We start from the raw sequence: 16,520 nt of genomic DNA on the forward strand, positions 1-16,520 counted from the left end.
GAAGTTCTTATCCACATTTGTCTTTTCTGTCCCTTACATTATTTATACATAAATTAAAAAAAAAAATTCTGCTATTTTAACACGAGTCAACACACCATAGAAGTGATGATAGATTTACACTTACTGTAATTGTTATTGGTTGACATTTACACTGTACTTGTTGCCAGTTAAAGACTTCCCTAAACTTTTTAGTAAATGAATAAGGTAATGGGAACACATGGTATAATGTTTCCTTCTCAATGGATTAATTTATAGTAGTCATGGAGTTTTTTTTCGAGTTGCTAACTAATGTCTTTTTATTCCAAGCAGGAGAATAATATGGCTTCAGAGCTCAAGGATTATTATAACAAGACATTTGCTGCAGAGAACAATACTGCTGCCACTCGGAATTCTGACTTCCCAGTCTGGGATGACTACAAAAGCAGTGTCGATGACTTGCAGTATTTTCTGATTGGACTCTATACGTTTGTAAGTCTTCTTGGTTTTATGGGGAATCTACTTATTTTAATGGCTCTCATGAGGAAGCGAAATCAGAAGACAACGGTCAACTTCCTCATTGGGAATCTGGCCTTCTCCGATATCTTGGTTGTGCTGTTTTGCTCACCTTTCACACTGACCTCTGTCTTGCTGGATCAGTGGATGTTTGGCAGGGTCATGTGTCATATTATGCCTTTCCTTCAATGTGTGACAGTTCTGGTTTCCACTTTAATTTTAATATCTATCGCCATCGTCAGGTATCATATGATAAAGCATCCTGTATCTAATCATTTAACAGCAAATCATGGCTATTTCCTGATCGCCACTGTCTGGACACTAGGCTTTGCAATGTGTTCTCCCCTCCCAGTGTTTCACAGCCTTGTGGAACTTCAGGAGACATTTGGTTCAGCGTTGCTCAGCAGCAGGTATTTATGTGTCGAGTCATGGCCATCCGATGCATACCGAATTGCTTTCACTATCTCTTTATTGCTCGTTCAGTATATTCTGCCCTTAGTTTGTCTAACTGTAAGTCATACCAGTGTCTGCAGGAGTATAAGCTGTGGATTGTCCAACCAAGAAAACCAACTAGAAGAAAATGAGATGATCAACTTAACTCTCCATCCTTCCAAAAAGAGTGGGCCTCAGGTGAGGGTCTCCAGCAGCCGGAAATGGAGCTATTCGTTCATCAGAAAGCACAGAAGGAGGTACAGCAAGAAGACGGCATGCGTGCTGCCTGCTCCGGCGAGACCTCCTCCAGAGAACCGCTCAAGAAGGCTTCCAGAACACTCGGGCTCTGGGAAAAGTCAGCCCCCTTCATCCCGTAAGTTTATACCAGGGGTCCCCACTTGCTTTGAGGTGAAACCGGAAGAAAACTCAGATGTTCATGAGATGAGAGTAAACTGTTCTATCATGAGATTAAAAAAAAGATCTCGAAGTGTGTTCTACAGACTGACCATCTTGATACTAGTGTTTGCAGTGAGCTGGATGCCTCTGCACCTTTTCCATGTGGTGACCGATTTTAACGATAGCCTGATTTCAAACAGGCATTTCAAGTTGGTGTATTGCATCTGTCACTTGCTAGGCATGATGTCCTGCTGTCTTAATCCAATTCTATATGGATTTCTTAATAATGGGATCAAAGCCGACTTAAGGTCCCTTATACGCTGTCTTCATATGTCATAATTCTCAATGTTTTCCAAGGAAAGTACAAGTATGGGGATCATCTAAAATATATTCACAGTGACTGTATATGTATAATCAACAAATTTTGTTAACTTACAGAATTTAATTTATGTGTAAGAACTCTGGATTTGCATATCAGTTCCTAATATATGGAAGATCATTTTAACATGTTATAATATGATAAATTCGTTTAGTTGTATAAAGTCATTGTCAATCCAATCTGTAATTTCATTTTAAAGAGTAGTTATATTACCTTCCATTTCAGCTTGTCCTGTAAACCAATGAATTGTAAGTTCTTGTTTAAAATAAAAGTTATATTTAACCATCTCAGTATTTTTTGTTCAAAATTATAAGCAAAACCATTTCTCCTAAGACATTTAATTTCAGGTATGAGGAACATCTAATAATCTTCATTTTTACTTCACAGATTTCTTAATAGTTAGTTTCTGACAATACAGAAAACTTTAATATGACCAGCAAACCATAACTAAGTGACAGATATATGCCTAAGTCATAAATTAAATGTCAACATTGGGTACAGTTTTAGAACCTCTAAAGGAAAATTTTTATATCCTATTATTGATGATTGGTCAAATTGTCAATTTATTCCCCACTATCCTAGTAATACACAGTTAATTTATCCAATAAAAATAGATTTTAAATCTTTTCTAGACTTATACCATGACATTAAGCTATCAAACAAAGATTGTTTCATATACATCTTTTATATTCTAAAATTTGAAATATAAATGGTATCTATATTTCCAAGTATTAAATAATTGTAAAGAATACTTGAAGTGTCTACAGGGGGACAAAAAGTTTAGTTAATTTTTTTGGCCAAGATGTAGAATGATTAATATACTTTATGCCATTTCAGTACTGAGGTCTCATATGCTATCTTACTAGATTGAAGTCAGTCTTTTCAAGTGGAGCTTTTTATTTGTTTTAGTCAGTTTTTTATAGAACTAAGTCCCTGAAAATAATGAATGTTTTCACATGAGGCTCAGATGTGCAAAATAATAATGCTGTCTTCAGTTCCTTTCTCTGATTTAACCGTCTCCTGTATGGATTCCTGTTCATAAGGGAAAACAACTGAGCAAAACAAGAAACCGTTTAAGTTTTCAAACAGTAGGTAACTTTGGTCATTGTTTAGTCAATTGAAAGTCCAGACTCTCTACGGGGGCTTTTTTTCGGGCCTCTCCTGCTTCCCTAGGCAAGGCCTACACATAGGGGAAGCAGAAGATGGCGCTGGTCCCCACGTGTCCTCTGCTGACTCCTGCCCAGCTCCAGGTGAGAGGTAACTGTCTTGCCTGGTCTCTCTGTTCCATCAGCTTCTCCGTGTGTTGTAGAATGTATGGTCTGTTCTCCGCAGGGTCCAGGCCTGAGGGTTCAGCCCCCGCGTTCTCCACCCCTGCTGATGTAAACTCACTGGCTGTGAGGTCCCTCTGAATCTCCACCACGTTTTCCAGTTTGTCCTGAGCCTGGGCTGTCTGCTCTGTGGGGTCTTGTCCCTGCCAAGGCCGGGGACACTTCAGGAACTTTATCACCAAGAACTCTTCAGAAAGGTATTGTTGACTATAAAGATATTCACAACCTGAGAGTTGAGAGTTCTGTTTTATTCGACGGGAAGTTTTAGGACTTCAAGCCCGGGAGGCAGACTCTCAAGTAACCCTGAGAGAACCGTTCTCAGGAGGCGGTGGGCAAAGAGCGAGGATATAGAAAAGGTTTGCAGCAAAGGGCAAAGGGAGCATAAAAATATTCTTGTTAATTAAAGAAAACCAGAAATCTCAAGTTAAGGAATTTAGCACTTTTCTATATATGGGAACATGCAAGAGTCTGTGCTCACCGAAATCATTCCTTTGAGATGCACCTCAGCTCTCTGGGGCCGTATCCTGTGTTTTCACATCCTGAGTTTCCTCGGGGCTCACAGTGGCTGCAGTCTGATGGCTGCTACCTGGCAGGTATTCTTTCCTTGGGAGTCCCCTCAGGGCTCGCTGTAGGAAGTGGCTGCAATCACTGACGACGGTGACATCTTTTGTTTATTGATACGGCAGGAAATATTCCGCATCATTCCAGTATGAATGCTTACTGCTCACGTAGCTCACCTAGAACTGAGGCAGCATGGACTTCCCCAGACCTTCTCTGCCCAAACGCTACAAGCCACCCTGTCCACAGTGTTGTTCACCTCATGTTGCTGCCAAAGCATCTGCTTTCCAGTTCCTTTCTAGATTTTCAAACATGAAACTAGGTAAAGCCACCACTGCTTTTAGCTTCCCTCTAATCTACCTGGGGTTATATGAGTGTCCTCCCCAAGTTTTGATAGGAGAGCAGAAAAAAAAAGTGAAGAAACTTTGGTTCACTTTTGCTTTTCTCTTTCTTTCCTTCTTCTTATTCTAAGGGCTTCTGCTGCTTTCTGCCGACTAAGAATGTCCCTTGCTAATAAAATCTTTATATTTCTCTGCACTACGGCTTACGGTAAAACTGTGTTCAGAATATCAAGGTTTGTATTTGGAAAAGGAAACTTTTGTGATTTAAAACGCTTTTCCCCTTTAAATGCTTGGATTTAAGACTACTGTCTCACCTCAGACCCAAAACAAAAAAGTCTAAGTTGAAGAATGACTTCTTATTTAAAAGAAATTTTAAATTTTTCACTAGGGCAGTGACTTCAAGGTTTAACTTCAGTGGCCAAAGGGGGAAAACCCACCGACAAGGGCAAATATAAACACATAAAGAGGTATTTTATCCTGTTAGAGTAACTTACACTAGCAAATGTACAATAAGTGTCAAACTCCACAGATTTTATGGTTGCTGATAAATGAGTTTAGTTAAACTGGATAAACTAATTTGGGGCTCTTAAACTATTGAACTGAAAGGTAGCCATTTATCTTCCCTAACCAGAAATGACTGAACGTTCTTAATTATTAAGAAGAATAATTAATAATTAATTAATAACTAAGTAAGTAGAGAAGTTTAAATGGATTGGTGAATAGAAGTCATTAAGAGGGGGATTAATTGTTTTAGAAGGTTATTATGAATAATAATTTCTTCCATGGATACAGTTGCTCCAAACAGCACAGGTTTGAACTAAGCAGATCCACTTATATGTGGACTTTTTCAGTAAATATATTGCAAAAATTTTTGGAGATCCACTTATATGTAGATGTTTTTCAATAAATATACTGGAAAAAATTTTGTGACAATTTGAATAAAGTCGCAGATGAACTGCACATCCTAGATAGAAATAGCAAAAAAAGAAAAGAAAAAAATTAAGAAAAAGTTAGGTGTCATGAATGCATAAAATATATGTAGATACTAGTCTATTTTATCATTTGCTACCATAAAATACACACAAATCTATTAGAGTTAAAATTTAACAAAACCTATGCACACAAATGCAGACTGTACATGGCACTATTCATAGTTGAGAGAAATGTAAACGAAGGTAAAGATGCAGTTTTATATCATAACTGCATAAAATTAACCATAGTGCATATGTAGCAATTTTGCAGCCACCGTCCTCTTAACCATGTGACACTCATTATCTCCATGTGAGCAGTTCTTTTGTCCGGTAAATTGCATATCACAGTAAAAAGTGATCAGTCACACTTCTCGCATGTTTTTCATCTTGCTTAGTGCAATAGCATAAACCATGAATAACCGTAAACCCATAAGAAGTACCACTAGTGTTATTGGAAGTGCTCCCAAGAGGCAGAGAAAAGTCATGACACTATAAGAAAAAGTTGAATTACTTGATATGTACCATAGATTGAGGTCTGCAGCTGTGGTTGCCCACCACTTCAAGATAAATGAATCCAGTTTAAGGACCTTTTAAACAAAGAAAAGGAAATTCATGAGGCTGTTGCTACAGCTATGTCAACAGGCACACAAAACTTGCACTTCTTGTGAAGTATCTTTTTATCTCATGTTAAAATTACAGCTTTTTTGTGTAAAGATTGTAAGATTGCTATAAGAAAGGCACACCTGCGCTTCCCTGGTGCCGCGGTGGTTGGGAGTCCGCCTGCCAATGCAGGGGACACGGGTTCGAGCCGTGATCCGGGAAGATCCCGCATACCATGGAACAACCAAGCCCTGCGCCAGAACGACTGAGCCTGTGCTCTGGAGCCCGCGAGCCACAACAATTGAGCCCACGTGCCACAACTGCTGAGGCCCGCACGCCTGGAGTCCGTGCTCCGTGGCAGGAGAGGCCACTGCTGTGAGAGGCCCATGCACCACAGCAAAGAGTAGCCCCTACTCGCCACAACTAGAGAAAGCCTGCGGGCAGCAACGAAGACCCAACGCAGCCAAAAATAAATAATAACAATAAATAAATAAATAAAAAGAAAGGCACAGCTATAGACTGACATGAAGTCATTGTATGAAAAGTTAAAGCCAAAGGAAGGTGAAGCGTCTAAAACCGGAGAAGTTAATGCCAGGAAAGGATGGCTTGATAATTTTAGAAAGAGGTTTGGCTTTAAAAATGTCAAGATAACAGGAGAAGAAACTTCTGCTGACCAAGAGGCAGCAGATGAGTTCCAAGACATCATTAAGAAAATCACTGAGGAGAAACAGTATCTGCCTAAACAGGTTTTTAATGCAGATAACAGTGTCCTAATCTGGAAAAAAAAAATGCCATAAAGGATATTCATTACTAAGGAAGAGAAGTGAGCACAAGGATTTGAGAAAGGGATAGGCTAAGTCTATTGTTTTGTGCAAATGCATTCAGGTTTATGATCAAGACGCCCCTTATCTATAAAGCTGCTAACTCCGGAGCCTTGAAGGGAAAAGACAAACACCAGTTACCCCTCTTTAGGTTGGACGACAAGAAGGCCTGGACAATTAGAACAGTTTTTCTGGATTGGTTCCATTGATGCTTTGTCTCTGATATATATATAAAATTTTATTTTTGTTTCAATAAATATCATGTTTGGCAAAAAATTGTGAAACAAATATTTAATTTATCAATATTTTATAATAATATAAACTATATTATTAATATATTAATTAATTAATTAGTTGTAATACTTTTCATAATTTTTTATAATGTGCTACCTTAGGTTGTATAAAACCTTACATCCATCTAGACCCAGAACCCTTGAAGGGGTTGCTTTTTTGCCCTTGAAGGAGTTAATTTTCTACAAACTTTCATATTTTTTCTGGTTTTAGACTATTCAGATTTTCTCTCGATCACATTTTTTTAAAAAGATATCTAGTTTAAAAAATATTCAAACGAATTTATATATATTTTTTCTTACAATTAAAACTTTTTTTTCTGAGTCTGATTACACTATCTCCTTACCTAATGTTGTACAGGTACCTTATCTAGTTTATTGTACATCAAACATTCCACAGGATTTTCCATCTTAAAAGACCAAACTCTTGGTTTTGTTTGTTTCCATTGACTTATTTGTTGCTGAAGTCTAGCATTCATATATAAATCATGGGTGTACAGTTCAATTAATTTTCACAAAAGGAGCACATCCGTAGGATCACCACTCAGATCAAGTGAGAGTAGCTTTCTGGCACCCAGAAGCTTACCTTATCCTAGTTACAACACCTGCCTTCTCCTCCAAGGTAATCACTCTTCTGACTCCTATTACTGTAGATTACTTTTACTCATTTTTGAACTTTGCAAAATGAAATCATATAGTTTCTCTTTTGTGTCTACTTTTTTGTTCGCATTATACATGTGAGATTCATTCATCTCACTGTGTGTATTAGGAGTTTATTTTCAATGTTGTTGTATCTCATTGGTTGACTATAGGGCAATTTATTTATTCATTCTAGAACTGATGGATATTCAGCTTGTTTCCAGTTTGGACTATTCTAAATAGCACTGCTAGGAATATTTTTGCACCTGAATGTATCTTACACATTTTGATTGAGTATATACTCAGCAATAGAATTGCTGGATCTTAGGCTGTACACATGATCAGCTTTGGTTGATACTGCTAAAGAGTTTTCCAAAGTGATTGTACAGGTGTACCTTCCCACCAGCCCTGCAGCATCTGAGAGTTCTATTTGCTCCAGATCATTGCCTGCACTGGGTATTGTCAGACTTTTCATTTTTATGTTTTTATTTTAAATTTTAGCCATTCCTGAAAGTGTCTAGTGTTATTACATTGTAGTTTTAATCTGCAGTCCTTTGATTATTAGTAGAGTAACACATTTTTCATGTTTATCAGTTATTTGGATATTCTTTTTTGTGAAAAGCCTGTCCAGGTTTTTTCCATTTCTACATTGGGTGGTCTGTCTTTATTTATTGAGTTATTGCTCTTTATACATTCTTCCTATGAATATATACCTTCCTTGTTTTCTCATTTTGTGGTTTGTCTTTTCACGCTTTTATTTAATAGAAGTTCTTAATTTAGTTAATTTGAATTGATCATTCTTCTCCTTTATGGTAAGTTGCTTTTATGGTCTGATTGAGAAATTTTGCCTTAAGGTCACAAAGATCTTATATGTTTTCATCTAAAAGCTTTATTGATTTGCCTTTCACTTGTACAACCACAATTCACCTGGAATTATTTTTGAGTATGGCCTGAGATTTATTTTTCCCCGTATGGGTATTCCATTGACCCAACACTATTGAAAAGGCCATACTTTCCCCATAGATTTGATAAGAGTTGATGTTTTGTCGGTAAGTTCTTCAGATTTGTTCTTCACCTGGATTAGTCTTTGCCCTTTGTATTTCTATAATAAATTTTAGAACTTCCACACCAGAATACAATAATAAAGTAATATATTTTATTATGTTATTATGAATAATGAGTAGGATTGCAATAGATCTATAAATCAGTTTAGTGGAATTATCATCATTACAATATTAACTTTTCAAATTCATACTTACTTAAGTAGTCTAAATTCTCTCAGCTACATGTTGTAGTTCTCAGTATGGAAGTTTTGCATGATTTCCTTTAGATTTATTCCTAAGTATTTGGTGTTTTTGAAAGTTATTTTCAGTGTTAATTATAAAATTGTAAACATTTCATTTTTGAACTGTTTATTGCTGGTATATAAAGGTATCGTTTTTATACTGATTTTCTAACCAGTCAATGTACTAATTTTGCTTATAAATTCTAATGATTTATATGTGGATTATTTTGGATTTTCTAGAGATACCATCACGTTGTCTGCAAATACTGACAGTTTTATTTCTTCCTTTCCCATCCTCATACGTTTTGTTTATTGTCCTTGACACATGACACTAGCTTGTCCTCCAGTGCAATGTTAATAGATTTGACAATTGCAAGCATCCTTGTCTTTTTGCCAATCTCAGGGGGAAAGTATTCATATTTATTTTCTATGCACACAACCAAACCTATCTTTGGTATGCAAAACCTAAAATTAGGTAAATAAATGACTTGTCATGTCACCCCTGTAACACTACATACAGTGTCTAAGTTATCATTCCAACAAAATACAATATATGTCTTATTCACTTCACCTGAATTTATGAGGTGAAATTTGAGGGGTGGGTATTTTAAACATAATCAGACAGAGGTTTTAATGATTAGTGGCAACTAAACAGGGCAGGATTGAAAAGATAGTGCCAGCATTTGGGAATTTGCTTTCTCTTTGTATGTCAGTGCAGCTCAGTGATTTCACAATTAATATGACATATTAGTTTTAGAGACTTACCAAACAGTTATTTTAACTATGTTACTAGATATCTTATACCTAAAGAAGGATGCAGTCACCATTATTTTTTTTTCCCCTAGGTTGTTTAGCAGTCAAGTTTGGTGGAAAGGACATAGACTATGGACCAACACAGGTCTGGATCAGTATCTCACAAGAGTCATTCAACTAATGTGTAAACTTGCCCTGAGGACCCCATTTTTCTGAAACTCAGTATCCTGATCTATTAAATAGGGATAAAAGCAATAATATAGGTAAGTGTGAGCAGTAATCAAGATAACATAATAAAGCATCTAGTAACATGCTTGCTACAATGAGTAGGACCTAAATAAAAATTATGTTATTAATGACAAAGGCAATAATAAAATATGTCTGAATTACGCAGTATAACATAATGACGAAAACCAGGCTCAGGCTGTGTGTTCACATGGATATGCATTTAAATTTCAACTGCACCAATGACAAACTGTGTAAATACACAGAATACGTTCACACCTCTGGAGAGTTACTTACATTGTTAGCACCTCTGAAAGTAAGTTTCTGCATCTGTAAAGTAGAAAATGATACTCACCTTACAGAATTCAAATGAAAATTAAAGGAGATTGTGTGTAGAAGAAACTTAGAAGAGTTTCTGTACATAAGAAGCCTACAATCTATGGTAGCTATTGTCTTATCGCTGCTGTTAAGCATTGTAAAGATTAAATATGTGAGGGTATGGAAAGTTCTGGATAGGGTGCCTGGGTTAGGAAATGATAACACTATTGCAGTCACCTCCACCTCGACCTCCACCTCTACTCTTACAGAAAATTGACTCTGCAATTCCAAACTTCTAAAGGTCAGCATTGAACAAATGAGCACAATGCATGGAGGATGTGTAAAGGACAAAAGAATTCCGGAAAGTGTCTGCAGTCTCTGTACACTCACCTTGATCCTGTGGATTAACTTCTTATTGATAAACTTATATTCTCAAAATGCATTCTGTGGTTGTAGTTGTGACTTTTAAGTCCATATATAGAAACAAGGTCTCATGTGCTTGTCATCACAAAAATACCACTTGGAGTTTTCTACAAAAAGCTGTTCAAAACTGGCTACATGGGTGTCCTCACCAGAACCCAGCAAGACTATGAATTTTACTGTTCAGAAATATGGAAACCCTGGATTTTCTCCTCTTCAGCATCTTTAACCTGCTGGTAATCAGACTGTCCTGGCCCTGGTAAGCTTCCCTGCTTCTCATTTAATGATCTGGGACCTTCCTTTCCTGAGGACTAGACACACATGAATGAATTTTACCTGTTAGGACACATTGAATTATTTTTCTAAGAAACCGCTGGGTTCACTACCTGGGCAAGCCACAGAAGATTTCTTCCTCTTTCATGCTGTGAAGCTAAAAGCAGTCTTTTTCACCAGTAAGTTAGAAGAGAACCTACTCTTAAGAGTGACTGAAGGAGAGTTCAAGGACCCTTAAAATAAATAATATACCTCAGAGGATAGAGAAATGGACAGGGAGGTTGGGAGACATAGTTTATTTTTCCAGTCGTACCTAACCATCTGGGTAATCTGACCCAACTTTCTCAACGGAGATATGTCATATTATGTTCTTGCAGTATAATGGCATTAATCAGAAATCTGAAACAAGGGAAAGAGATTAAGATGAACTATAGGGATATTAACACTTGTTGAAATTAAACTGAATTTTAACGTTTGTTGCTCTAGTTAATTGTGACAACAACTTAATGAGATGTTATCCTCATTTTATTTATTTTTTATTGAAGTATAGTTAATTTACAATGTTGTGTTAGTTTCTGCTGTATAGCAAAGTGATCCAGTTTTATATATATATATATATATATATATATATATATATATATATATTACATTCTTTTTTTATATCCTTTTCCATTATGGTTTATCATAGGTTATTGAATATAGTTCCCTGCGCTATACAGTAGGACCTTGTTGTTTATCTATTGCATATATAATAGCTTATTATATATAAGCTCATTCCAACCTCTCACTCCACCACTCCCGCATCCCCTCCCCCTTGGCAACCACAAGTCTGTTCTCTATATCTGCGAGTCTGTTTCTTGTTCATGGGTAGGTTCATTTGTGTCATATTTTAGATTCCACATATAAGTGATATCATATGATATTAGTCTTTTCTCTTTCTGACTTACTTCACTTAGTATGATAATCTCTAGGTCCATCCATGTTGCTGTAAATGGCATTATTTCATTCTTTTTTATGGCTGAGTAGTATTCCATTTTATATATGTACCACATCTTCTTTATCCATTCATCTGTCATCAGACACTTAGGTTATTTCCATGCCTTGGCTATTGTGCATAGTGCTGCTATGAACATAGGGGTGCATGTATCATTTTGAATTATAGTTTTGTCTGGATATATGCCCAGGAGCAGAATTGCTGGATCATATGATAATTCTATTTTTAGTTTTTTGAGTAACTTCCATACAGTTTTCCATAAAGGCTGCACCAACTTACATTCCCACCAAAAATGTAGGAGGGTTCTCTTTTTTCTAGACCCTCTCCAGCATTTATTGTTTGTGGATTTTTTTGATCATGGCCATTCTGACTGGTGTGAGGTGACACCTCATCATAGTTTTGATTTACATTTCTCTAATAATTAGCAATGTTGAGCATCTTTTCATGTGCCTATTGGCCATCTGTATTTCTTCTTTGGAGCTATTTAGGTGTTCTGCCCATTTTTTGATTGTAGCACAACTTAATGAGATGTTATCCTCATTTTAGAGATGAAGAAGCTGAGACTTAGAAGACTAAATTGCTTACACATGTCAACAGCTGGCTAATAGCAGTGATGGGATTTGAGACTCAGCAGTCTAAGTTCAAGACCCCTGCTCTCTCTTGGTTGCATCCTATGTTTACTTTTTAAGAAAAATCTGGTACCTCCTTGTCCTAAATAAAACAACTGAGTTGATCCCCATCTAATTTACTATTGCATATATAGGGGGGGTAATTAAACTCCATAAGGATTATGGGCAGGTGGAAAATTATTCACCCCACGGGCAGGGAGAACATGCTGGAAGAGGTACAGCACCCAGACCACAGGGGCCCAGCTCAAGCTCCATGTTGTAAGGGCTGCAGTTCTGCTGGTTTGCTGATTCCTGGGCTCGAGGATATTGACCTCTACTCTCATTTGGAGCCTATGCCTTCTTCATTCTGGAAGCCTTCCTTATTTTGGAGTCTGACACTAACAACCTAAAAACTTTATTGAGATGAGCTGGGTACCAGACTGTAAGCTTACAGCCCATAGCTCTGATTTTATTTGATGCTCACAGAGAGACGATGACCCTTCTTACACGACAGTCTGTGATAGAAGTTTATTACCTTGTAGTCCAGGTAAGACCACTAGGATACATCTATTGCGGGTAGCTTTTTCTTTATGAGGATGGTATTTAAAAATGTTTTTGTTACTTGAAATATAAAGTCCCTGGTATTGGATAGAGAGAAGTGTGGAATACTGTTCAGTCAACATTTATCTCAGTTGTTTGTATCTAGGTGTGAAGATTTTACTCTCTTCTCTTGTCTTTCTGTACTACTCTCATTCTTCATAATGAGTGTGTGTTGTTTACATAACCTATTGAAGGTAAATCCTACCATAATAGTATAAATGGGGTCCACAAAATTCAATTTCTTAAAATGTATGTCATGTTAGTGAAATGGTAAGTAAAAAAAACCCACTATTTTTCAGTTGGATTGCCTGGTCATAAATGTGCAAAGTAAAGACAGTAAAACCTTTAGTGACCCCAAATGACCTCACCTTGAATTGAGAAAGTCCCACCCCAAATAACCACAAGGCAGTCACTTCCAAGCAACCCCATATGCCAGCCTATCCCCATTTGAGCATGGATGTGGGGTAAGAATGTGCTCTAAACGACAGTCCCGTGATATCCAAATCTGCGTCACAGCAAAACGCTACTGAAGCGTTGTACTGTATTTACTTCCCTAAAATAACAACTTTTAGATGACAGAGGGTAAATGATGTATTAACTCAATTTAGAGTGTCTTTGTTAACTCATATTGTATGCCCTAATCTCTAACTCAAGTAATATTCTGTGTTTTGCCTGGTTTTGTTTGTGATGCAGAACCTATACAACAAAGAGAGCTAAGGGATAATTAAGAAGTAAGTCTAACAGGTTAAGTTGACCTCAGAGGGAGAAGAAGAATGAGAGACAGAAAACTGTACAGGTGGGTTTAGGTGAACATTGGGGGGTTAACCTCTGAAAGTCTCCAGACTACATTATGTATGAAATGGATGAGGTTAGAAAGGTATTGTTGGTTATAAATTAATTGCCATTAGTGCTCTAAGTTACTTGTGTTAAGTGTTAGTTTTCTTTTTTCTTACCCTTGGATTTCTGGACTGTGCCTGTTTGCACTTCACTGAGGAAAGACTGAGATATGTGGACTCAGGCTCATATTTGATTTAAAATTCAACAACAATAAAAAGCACTTCTCTGGTATTAGCAATAAACCTTGTTTAAAAGAGAAATAGTGACACAGTTAGGAGTATCAAACTAGGAAATACCTCTACTCTGGTTTCTTTCAGATCCTTTATCTTATTTGTTCATCTGTTTTGCTAAAATTCCATGATGACTGCAATTCTTCATCAGGAGAGTTAATTCCTTCATTAGAATTTTTGGCTAATTCCAGAGGCTCTGAAATTTCTCTCTTCATCTCTTAGAATAGAGAAGATGTATAAGCTACCCCTCTGTAACTCTAATTGTTGTTTATAATTTGCTGCTGCAATGATCAGTTCAGGACTGAGAAAGCCATTCAGGTTTAAAGAAAAGGGCAGAAAATGTTGAGGAGACCAGTGACGCTAGGGATTACCGACCAGGACTACAAAAGCATGATGTCATCAAGACATGATGGCTGGTCCTTGCATCAGGACAGAGATGCCAGAGGATGGCTTCCCAGATGGTTTTCATAAAAAACTGAAATAAATAAATGAATAAATAATTTACTTATCAGTCTTTTTAAAAATTAATTAATTAATTATATTTTTGGCTGCGTTGTGTCTTTGTTGCTGTATGCTGGCTTTCTCTAGTTGCGGCGAGTGGGGGCTTCTCACTGTGGTGGCTTCTCCTATTGCAGAGCACGGGCTCTAGGCACGTGGGCTTCAGTAGTTGTGGCACACAGGGTTAGCTGCTCCATGGCATGTGGGATCTTCCCACACCAGGGCTCGAACCTGTGTCCCCTGCATTGGCAGGCAGATTCTTAACCACTGTGCCACCAGGGAAGCCCCTTATTGGTCTTTTTAAAAGAAGTACTCTTAATGCTGTGTTTCTCTAGAATTACCAACTTTTCTCTCCAATTAATTTCCAAGTACAGATGGCCATGTGGAAAATTTTGACTGAAAATCTACATTTTCATGTTTGGGAATTGTCATATTTTTGGTTTTTTTTAATTACTTTTTATTGGAGTATAGCTGCTTGACAATGTTGTATTAGTTTCTACTGTACAGCAAAGTGAATCAGCTATACATATACATATATCCCCTCTTTTTTAGACTTCCTTCCCATTCATGTCACCACAGTGCATTAAGTAGAGTTCCCTGTGCTATACAGTATGTTCACACTGTTTTTAATAGACTAAGCAAAGCTATTTTAATAGATGGTTCTTTCTTTAAGAAAAGTAGGAAAAAAAAAAAAAGAAAAGTAGAAGTACAGATATATTGAATTTTTTATTCTTTTATTTTTTTTAATAAAAACTTGACTTGGAGAATATGAAGTTTTCATTAAAAATAAAAATAAATTTCACAGTTCCTTTACTATTGTTATCAGTTGATTTTCTCGGCAGTGAACTTCATTTTAATGTTTCAGAATAAATATCACATCACCCTTATTACATTATTTTATTATTTTTCTTTTGAGGCAAATGCATAGGGTTTTGAAAGTGCATACACACAAATGAGTAATATGTCTAACATTTCAATTAAATATATAATGGCTTAAAATTAAGAATCTATTCAAAAGTTCAAGAGGACACAAATCACTTGCTTATCACAAGACCTCTTATTCACTGTAGGTGTTTTTATCTATTTGGGAAAAGAGAGCATCAGCTGTACTCCATTAGAGTTTTCTTGTTTCTCTTGCACACTTCATTTCAAATTCTTCTTGTGCTTTTACTCTTCTAAAAAGAGTCTTGCTGGCTTTAGTTCACTTTTTAAAGAAAGAGGTCACATATCACCCTAGCAACCTTGTGTGAGGGAAGGGATGTATCTTAAAACATAGTAAAGCAAAGCCAGCACCTGGAAGATTTATTATCGCTAGCCACTTCTTCTTAACTTGTCATGTTGTCCTGGTGAAAAGTGAAGAATGCCAGGTCCTGAAGAAAGGTGCTAGAAGTGTTTCCCAAAAGCACTACATGCAACAGCAAGATCAGCTAATTATTCTCAGAAGAGTACAAGTAGCTACTAGAATAGCATAAACTATCATTTTATTTAAGAAATGGAGTAACTGTCAAATGACATCAGGATGAATATAAGTAGGCACAGCCTGAGAACTTATAAAACTATGGATGTGACCTAGAAAGCAGTTACAAAGTGAATGATGCTAATGCAGTCTCAGAGTGCACACATTGTCTCTTTATTAAAGAAAACAAGAGCTCACATAAGGTGGCTATACATAGACATACTCACAAATAATACAGACATCCGATGCTAGTGCACCCTCAGAGTACACACATTGTCTCTTTATTAAAGAAAACAAGAGCTCACATAAGGTGGCTACATATAGACATACTTACAAATAACACTGACATCCGTTCTTCTCTCTCCTGTACTTCATTTTGTGGTACTGTGTCCCAGACATGTGTGAGTTTTCCCATCAGCCAAGGGTTTCCAATCATGGATTAATACTTTTGTTTTTCTTTTTTTTTCTTTACCTTTCTTCTGCAATTTCCAGATCAAGGTTAGAGCCAAAAATGTTTACACACTTCTGCACCAAACATGGAACAAAAAATGAGAAAGACTAAAAAGAGCTATTGATTAAAAAGCAGAAACATTCCTCAGCGTTGTATATTATTCCCATTAATATTTTCTTTTTCTCTTTAGCATACAATTTCAGCGTGGTCCAAGAGAAAGAAAAAGAAAAACAAAGAAAATTCCAGGTAGATGAAAGAGGCACTTGGGCTCGTGATAGCCATATTATTGCAAAGCTGGCAGGCACCTGCTCTCTGGCAGCTCTCT

General features: G+C 36.8%; 1 protein-coding gene across 1 annotated transcript; it reads left to right on the forward strand.

The window, feature by feature from the left end:
- Positions 1-288: 288 nt before the first annotated feature.
- NPY5R (neuropeptide Y receptor Y5) lies at positions 289-1,659 on the forward strand (the record flags this gene model as incomplete). The annotated part of the gene is made up of 1 exon (XM_082653150.1): positions 289-1,659. One exon carries the CDS (start codon positions 289-291, stop codon positions 1,657-1,659), a length of 1,371 nt encoding a protein of 456 aa, XP_082509276.1.
- Between the last annotated feature and the right edge of the window lie 14,861 nt (positions 1,660-16,520).

Source organism: Grampus griseus (assembly GCF_964374135.1).
Source record: "Grampus griseus genome assembly, chromosome: 4".
In the NCBI taxonomy this organism is placed as follows: domain Eukaryota; kingdom Metazoa; phylum Chordata; class Mammalia; order Artiodactyla; family Delphinidae; genus Grampus; species Grampus griseus.